The sequence below is a fragment of the Hippoglossus stenolepis genome, chromosome 5 (assembly GCF_022539355.2).
Source record: "Hippoglossus stenolepis isolate QCI-W04-F060 chromosome 5, HSTE1.2, whole genome shotgun sequence".
Lineage (NCBI taxonomy): Eukaryota > Metazoa > Chordata > Actinopteri > Pleuronectiformes > Pleuronectidae > Hippoglossus > Hippoglossus stenolepis.
The window spans coordinates 15,635,470-15,644,538 of record NC_061487.1 but is presented as its reverse complement, the minus strand read 5'-3'; the positions used below and the strand labels follow the sequence as shown (position 1 = coordinate 15,644,538).

Sequence of the window (9,069 nt, the reverse complement as noted above, 5' to 3'; positions counted from 1 at the left end):
GTATGTGTTTTATGAAAGCATTATTTATTTAGCGTTTATCTATTGTCATTTGATTTGACTCGTGTACGATCATTTCCCCCAACAAAAGATAACTTTAAGCCTCTGGTACGATACTTCAACATTTCCCATCTGGCAACGCTGCCTCTGAAACAAACACAGGACTTGTTGCTTGTTTTCAGGAATTACACTTGTACCATGCCAGTGTTTTTGTTATTGACTCCCTCCCCTTTTGATTTGATTCTACAGACAAGTATCAGTGCTTCATCTTCAAATGCACACATGTTTTTGCATGGCTGTACCTTCACTATTGCTTTTCAGGGGGACGGAGGGATTTATTATATAAACCATGGATGACATTCAAACTCGATTGTCAGTTCACACGTGGCCCAACCTGAATCCATCTCCCGTGAAGTAAAAGAAAACATGTAAACATGACTCAGCAACTGAAGCCTTAATGAATTGTGAATGAAGTGTCCATCACAGATTGAGACAGAGATGAACACAGTTTCCCCGTCTCTCTCTCTCGGCCTGGGAGATGTGAGGAACGGAGCTGCGTGTAGAACAGTTGATAGTGGACGTTTGTGTCTTTTCGCTCTCCATTCCTTCATCCTTGCCACTTTGGTAAAACTGTCGGGATCCAGGCACGGGAAGGGGGGAACAATCTGTCACTTAATGTAAAGAAAACAAACACCCACACGAGACGTCTCCAAGGGGAAAAAGGATTTTTATAAAATGTCATGACTGAACGCAGCTGTAATTAAGTGTCTCAGTGGTCACATGGTTGTTAAGAGTACAGCAATTTGGTAAAAGTGGTTTTCAAGACACAGGAAAAGGACATAATTCACCATTGGATTTTCAAACACTTAACATCACATCTTTTTTCTCTCACAGCAGATTATTGCTCCTTGAATAATGCTGCCTTTGTCTTTAGAAACTGTTGCATGTTCAGAGAAGCTACATAAGGCTGATGTGTAAACCTGTCCTGATGGATGACCTCTGCACACTGACCTTTAAAAGACGTCCTGCTAACAACTCGGCCTGGCTGCACCGGCCAAGTCATGTTGACCTTTATGTCAGTAAAAGAAGTAATAAATATTAATTATGAATGTACACAAAAAAAAAAACACTCACTCACTCCTTGTTAGGAGAGCTGTGCTTTATCATTGCATCTGCTATAATGGATCCAAGTTTATTTGTAATAAATAAGCTCCTACATATGACTGGTTGCTTTCCAGCTCTGCTCTAATGGTCGGATGTTTCCGGCTCCCTCCACCGCAGATAACAATGGTTTGTGAAGGAGCCAGTGGAGTGGATCCAGCCACAACGCCAAAGTGCAGGCTGCTCTGTGGTCAGGGCTACGACTGTAGCCGAGGACTGACAGGCTCGGATTACACAGGAGCAGATACAGAAGTAGGTATAGCACCGTCGGGGCTGCCTCAGTGCAGCAGCTGCAGGTGCTGGTGCAGTCGGGGTGTGGGGTTTGAAATAGACTTAAAAACAAGCAAGACAAGCAACCCTGTACAGCCATTAGAGTGGTGAGTCACCACACGCTTTTTACAATCCCACTTTCAAAGAAGCAGACTGATCGTCTCATTTCCCTCAGTCCTCGCTTACATTTTCACGCCTTTCCACTTTTCCTCCTCCTTTCATAGCAAAATATGGAAATTTAACTTTTTTAGTTACTCTTCTCTGTCTGGACGTCAACTGCTGTCACCTCGACTTCCATTCCTTCTTACAAACACACTAACACTTAACAACCTGCACTTGGTACAGGAGGTAAACACGCAACACAAAAAAACAGATTTTAACCAGAATCCAGCAGCCAGGAGCGGTAACTGACCGACCAATCAAAACGCAGATATTATTTTCTAAGATAGGTTATTATAAATATATTGATATCTGCTTTTATTTTTGCTGGTGGTATAGAAAAATCAAGGGAAGAAATTAACTATGTTTAAAATGTTACGTTTCTAGTCTCATTTATTTCCTTAATCTCTAACTTGTTACTTACAAGTTAGAAACAAATGTTTAGAGTTTCATTCATCAATGAATCTGCCAAGTTTGAGATCCTCAAATAATTGTTTTGATTACGTCATGGAAACAAACATTTAAATGTCCACCCCACAGGCTATTTTCAGCCCAATGAGATAAATTCTCACGTTTTTATTACACTGATATTTTAGCTTGAAATATGACAATAATTGTGAATTAGTCAAAATAAATGCAAGTTAATGCTCAATCAATCAATTAATCAGCTTCAGCTCTAGTTTTACACATTTAAATACATTTTAGAATTATAATGAATTCTAAACTTTTTAATTTTAGTGGGAGGTTTTTACTCTTTGCTGCAGACTCTGTGTCACTGGTCAGGCTCATGTCGCCTCTACAAACTGTTAACGTACAATTAGAAATGTTAATGTTATGAAAAGTGAAAATGTGATTTTGGATTATTTGGTATATTGGCATATGTGGTATAATGATATCTCCATATGTTATACTGTAAAAATACATGTTTAAAACCGGGTCACTGCTGGTGGAGGGATGAGAGTTGTTATCAGTGGATCTGGATAAAAACCCTTCCTCATTTCCATGAATTCTTTTGACCTTACTTGAAACACAGTGCTAAAAAAAGTATAATTTAATCTTCAATAACAAAATAACATTTCAGTTCTGTTAAAATATACATGGAAAACTTCAATATATATTAGGAAACAAACTAATTTGTACAAAAAGTACATCGTTACTCTTATTCTAGTAATAATAATAATATAGTATGATACATAAACCTAAGAGCATGGTTGATATGAAACCAAAATAAATCATTAACTCTCCATACAAAGAAATCATTGAAATTCATCGAATTTCAACTTGATGAGAAAATGCAAATCAAATTAATCGGAGAAATAAACAGAAAGACAAATGAGGACATTTCAAAAGTTCTTCATTATTTAAACCATATGAGCATTGATCATCTATCTAGACTATTACTCTACTGGTGCCAGTGAATCTTTGCTCTTCATTGAACATGTCTAACCTCATCTGACACGACTGCGTCACATAACACTATTGGTACTGGTTTTATTTTTACCATATCCTTAGAAAACGTTAGAAAAAAAACAACTTTGATCTTTACCAGTTCACTTTGTACACGCTAATATACTTAAGTGTAATTGTGTCTTAAAACAATCCACAAAATTCAAAACTGAAAACAGTTTTCGACATCCTCTCGAAAAAGGCATTTGATAATCACCCCGACTCTTCCCTGTTTCACCAACCTTCACTATTATTCCTATTTAGTTTTTCCTGCTGTTTGTCTGATGGGGATGGATCAGTATCAGAAGATTTTATCATTACTCTTCCTCACATATAAATCACAGCAGTATATCGACTCTAACCTAACTCCCTTCCATCTCTTCATGACAACTTCCTCGATCAACTCGTCATCTCTTCTCCTTCTAATGAAAATATACGTTTGACAGCAATAAATAATAACTGAAGGCAACGTTCATCCATTGTGACAACATCTCCAGCTCCTGTAAAAAGGACGGTTCAAAACCCTTCAGTTCTTTAGTTTCACTTTTAATTTTTTTCCTTTATGTTATTTGAAAAAATAAAAATACCTGAAATGACTTGAAATAAAATTTTTAAAAAATGCAAAAAAAATATGTCCCCTGGCTTTGTAGAAAAAAAAGAAAGAAAAAAAAAACGGATAAAAGAAGCGAAACGAGTAGGTGGTGGTTGGGTGTTGAGGAGGGGGGTAACTTAAAGTGGAGGAGGGGGGAGAGAGTTCCTGGCCTGGTGTGAGCAGGAGTGGTCCAAGCTGTATGTCTGCAGGAGGACGATGGGAGAAGCAGGGTTCATGGTTGGGACGAAGCCGCCCTCCTCCATCCCTCCGGAGTCCTAACCGTCTTCTCAGACCCCCGAACGGGCTTACGAACGCTACGACCTCACCCTCACTTGTTAATGAGCAACCCGCCCACCCAGCGGAGCTTGCAGGCAAACCACCGCCTGAGGGGACAGAAATATTCGTAATGGAACTGCTCAAACTCGGGGGTCTTGCGGATGTCACGTAAAAATGCTACGTCAAGGTCTGACTCGGTGAGGATGATGAGGAGGAGGAGCAAGACAAAGAGGAGTCCAATGGTCACAAGCAGCAAACGGAGGACACTTAAGACAAACTTATTCACCTGTTCCACCTCGCTGAGGGTCGAGTCCCCCCCTGCACCCTCCTGTGCGGATTTACCCTGCGCACCAAAATCACCCCCTTCCCCGCGCTTGGCGTTGCCCGCCGCTGACTCCTTCTCCTCTTCGATGCTGCAGGGTGCCCCGTTGACCTGGCGCGAGACAGCCGGGTCCATGCTGTGCTCGGCCACCGGGGTGGGCAGGACGCTGTCGGAGGGGCTGTAGGCCTCGTCCGAGATCACCGCCGTGCCGTCACTGGAGTTTGTGGCCTGGCTCCGGGAGCGCGGCATGAACGATTCACTGTGGGACACTGAACGCACCGGTGTGGAGTGGGCACTGTCACGCAAGGACTCCAGACCTTGGGGAGGTGTTCAGAGAGGAAGAGGAGAGGGGGAAACAGAGAGGAAGAAAGAAATATTAACACACATTTTACAGCATGAGAAAGACAACATACTGTAGATCAGGTTCCAAACGGCTGAGACGTCTTTTCATCCGTTTGTCCACAGACACACTGTCTCCAACTGGAGAGCTGAAACCTGATCATGTCCCCAGAGTGAAGCAGACTGGGAGAGTGCTGGATGTACAGGAGCCTGATCATCAACTCTAATGGAAGAAATCCTCAAGACACAAATTACACAGGAGGTATGGATCTTTCTCAACAGTCCCAGAGTGAAGAATATCTCAAAAGTATATTTGAGGAAAATATCAAGTAACTAAAACGTTCACCCTGATAAGATGTTCAACATCCTTTTCACCAAAGACCCTGAGCCCTAATCTCTGGGCATGTCGATGAGGTTACAGTCCATCAGTGCTGCTGATTACATTTTTCCACATGTCCTTTTCAGGCCAATGTTATTTATGTTTTGCATTAGAGTATCTTTTCAGTTATAATTGCTGCTGGGTCTTCCTCCTCTATTGTTGCTATTACTATTTAATTATTTTAAACCCTGTTGTTGTTTGTGTCCGGTCAGTTCTAAAATGAAAATTGTTGGCAAAAGATTTTTCCATGTGCATGATTTGGTTTAAAAGCTCGTATGAGGAAGCTCGATAGTGCAAACGGAGCCTCGTTGCCAACAAATATAAATACAAACCACAAGGATTATTCTTAGACTAAAGGATAAGTTTACATATTTTCAAATCCATCACCAGACATGAGTCTCATGCTCATTTGTACATTTAAAACCTTTTTGTTTCGCTGGATGAGGAGATAAACATTTACAGAGCAAACTCAAAGCAAGAGACAAAGGACTGTTTCAGCTGATATGAGTGTTTTTGTGAATGTATCGTTAAAAACCAGAGAAAAACTCAAACAATCATCTTTTCTAAACAAATCAATCAGAACTGAAAAGGAAAAAAATAATATTTCACCTACAATATTGAGTGAGACACCACAATCAAATGCTCTGTCACAGTAAATGTAATCTGATATTGTGAGGAAGGAACATTTTGGTGAAACGTTTATAAATGTATAAATGATAGTACATGAAAGTAAACACATGAAAAATCAAGTTATACGTTTAAACTGATCCAAAATATATAAAAATTCAATAATTTCATAAAAAGGCAGAGCAGTATCTTCATTATCTGGATATTAAAGGGAAACAGCAGCCACTTTAGTAAAAGAGGTAAAATCTGAGTGAGTTGACTGTTGGTTTTCCATATTGATGAACTCTCTCTACAAACAGTCAACAAAGCACCAGAGCATTCCCAAAATACAGCGCTGTTACTGTACAACTGCACTGTTCCTTCTGCAGGATAAGAACCAGCACATGAGACCCGCTCTACAGTGAGTGTACATGTCAGAGGAGATGAGCCTTTGCTGACGATATCACATTCTCCCCAACGTCAAAGCGGCAACATTACACCTTCACTATAAAGAGACGGGATTCAAATCCAGCTTTTGATGAGGAAGCAAATCATTGAAGGGACGTTTAAAAAAAAAACAAACAATTGGAATAAAGCAGGACAGATTATGTCCAGAGTGTAAAGCCTCAGCTGTGAAGTGAAAAGGAGGCATAAAGGTTGAGTGAGTGTCGGCAGCCATCTTTACTCAGTGTTGATCTGCCGCAGTGAGGCAGCGAACAGAAAATGTAAAGTTTTAGGTTGAATATCCCATTTTTATAGCCTATATTTTGAAATACCATAAATTCATACACAACATAAACACACAATACCATTTGAAATACTGTTTACTGGTTGGAATCAAACGTTGCTGCTACTCTCGACAGAGTCCCTCCCTCCCTGCCAACATCAGTGAGCCAGAGACTGATTTAAAACAGAGGAGGCGAGCGGCACCATGTAAAGCCCACGTCCGGCTGGCTCAGAGTCCATGATGAGTTTACCTGGAGGTTGGCTGGGCTGAACACAGGGCAGCGGAGTGCCAGGGAGAGGGGAGACGCTGGCCGACTCCTGCTGCCCCATCAGGGCAGGGTACAGGGGCAGGACGCCCAGGGCCTTGCCCAGCATGCGAGGCCCCAGGCTCAGCACGCGAACTTGTACATCCCGGTAGCAGTGGTTGATCATCCGCAGGTGGACGTTCACCCGGGTGGTGATGCGGATCAGACACTTCACCATGGCTGCAGCATTCACGTGTGTTTATCCTGCTGTTACGGTCCCCTGTCCCGGAGTCCAGGCCACAGTCTGCAGACTGTCTGCCTTGGTAGCGGATAGCGGAGCGGAGTGTGAGGGGAAACAGGGGGACTTCTGCAGCAGTGCTACAATCACCAGCATTGGTCTGGCCTGGTTTTGACCCCACCCAGACTACAGACATACATGGAATAGAAGGCCCAGGCTATATTGAGCTGGGGTATTAATACCACGGTAAGACACCCAGTCAGCACACACCGGGGGTGGGAAGCTCTTATGGCTGAACCCACAGCAAAAGACCCTGAATCCGTACAGTACAGCTGTATTGTAGACCTGCAGGACCATGGGGGACGGTCTCACAGACAGAGGCACTGACGCCAACTGTTCTGGACCAGGAGCCTGCAGGGGGCTGTGTTGTGACTTAAGCTGCTCCTGAGTTGGTACAACTCTCACCAACACTTGTGGAAACTCACACAAACACACACACACAGCTCTGAAAGCCTGCATCGAAGTGGAACAGCCTGAGTGACGCACACACCTGCGACATGTCCCACCAATGGTGAAAGCATTCAGTGAGCCAAATGGCTCCAGTTACAGCTTGTGTGTGTGTGTGTGTGTGTGCATACGGGTGTTTTCTCAAGAAGGAGAAGAGTTCTCACAAAAGGGACTTAACCTCCTGATCCATGGGAAATAAGGTGTCAAACAGTGATACAATACAATGCAATACAACTTTATTAATCCCTAAGGCAATTTGGTTAAGGCCATGTTATAATAAATTAATTCATAATTTAATAAAATTAAATAGTCCACAGGGCATTTTAGAGTAAGTGTTTGTTTTTTCTTTCATTCATGTCTCAAGCTTTAGGTGGAGCACAGAGTTGTCCTTTAATGCCTCGTTCACCCGGCGGATTACTTCTGTGCTGGTTGGTTGAGCACCTGAGGAGGTAAAGACGCTGCCTGAGAGGGAGCATGTGGAACTGGGTGTGGAGAACATGGCTTGTGTCCCTCATAATGTCCTCATGGGCCTCATCCCTGAACCGCTCATAAAGAGAGGACAGGAACACTCCAGTGATTTTGGTGCAGGGGCTCTGTTCGGTTTTTCACAGTGAGGGACATAAACCAGCAGATGAAGGAGAAAGACAAAATGCTCTCGATGAAGGAGCTGTAGAACGTTTGTAAGACGGGCTTTTGGACACTGAATGAGTTCAGTTTCGTGAGGAAGTTCTGCCTTTGATGTGCTTTGTTGATTGTGGATTTTGTGCTCAAACTTCACTGTGTTATCAAAGATGGCACTGAAGAATGTATACTGGTCCACAACATCCTCCTCTTCACCGTGGGTTACTGCTGCAATAACATACTATTTACGAGATTATCTGAAAAGGGGAATCACAAGTGCCTCTTGTGTAGCAATGTGAAAGACTTGTTCCAGTGGATGAGGTTGACATGGAAACAACACCATACTGACTGTACGGCCTCTAAAGGACCAATTAACATCTTGTAAAAGCTTCCCCCCCCCCACCCTGACGGCCACCATGAGATGTATTGCTTGCTCAAGCCTGAGGTAGGAGCTTACCCTCCATGATAGATATGTGCACAGCTCTCCGACGCGTGCGCGGCACACTGGTGAGGCGAGGCCCGTGGGTGATGGATGGACAACTTCTGCTGGGCACGAGGCCAGCCCTGCAGAGACAAACACACACATACATGCAACAAACGTCAGCGCACAGAGAAAACCACCCCCGAGTGGAGGTAACTCAAACTGTAGCGAGTAGGTGCTGCTGATGTAAAGACACCTGCGGTATAGCCTGGTGCCAAAAGGAGGAAAATGCAACAGAAATCGAATCGAGAGTACTCTGACCTCTCCTGACTCTACCTGTGTATTTCTGGAGGTTCGCGTTTGATTTTGGCACTCTGCTCCATCACCTCTTTAGCCACTCGTCCACTGTTATAAAGCACAGAGACGATGCTCAGGATGAGTTTCTCACACACACACACACACACACACATATAACCAGACAACCTGGTGTCCCCCAATGCCATGAGATCCATCACTGTAGTGGATGAGTACAGTGCTTGAGCATCATGACAGAATTACCCAGTGAATTCAGCTTTATGACACACGCACGCGCAACATGCACACACGCGCGCACACACACACACACACACACACACACACACACACACACACACACACACACACACACACACACACACACACACACACACACACACACACACACACACACACACACACACACACACACTTGCAGGCAAAAATATCAAAACAATGAACATGATTTG

At 43.2% G+C, this 9,069-nt stretch overlaps 1 protein-coding gene across 3 annotated transcripts in view; it reads right to left on the bottom strand.

Moving 5' to 3' along the window:
- Positions 1-707: 707 nt before the first annotated feature.
- The window catches only part of LOC118110133 (FERM domain-containing protein 5), a 58,884-nt gene continuing 50,522 nt past the window's right edge, over positions 708-9,069 (bottom strand). For 2 of the 3 annotated variants that reach the window (XM_035157760.2, XM_035157761.2), the window contains exons 12-14: positions 8,642-8,710; positions 8,342-8,448; positions 708-4,540 (exon numbers count right to left, since the gene is read on the bottom strand). In XM_035157760.2, coding sequence (XP_035013651.1) covers positions 3,954-4,540; positions 8,342-8,448; positions 8,642-8,710 — 763 coding nt within the window. In that variant the 3' untranslated portion in view covers positions 708-3,953. The remainder of the gene's footprint in view (positions 4,541-8,341; positions 8,449-8,641; positions 8,711-9,069) is intronic. The other variant, XM_035157762.2, reaches the window with a different exon arrangement.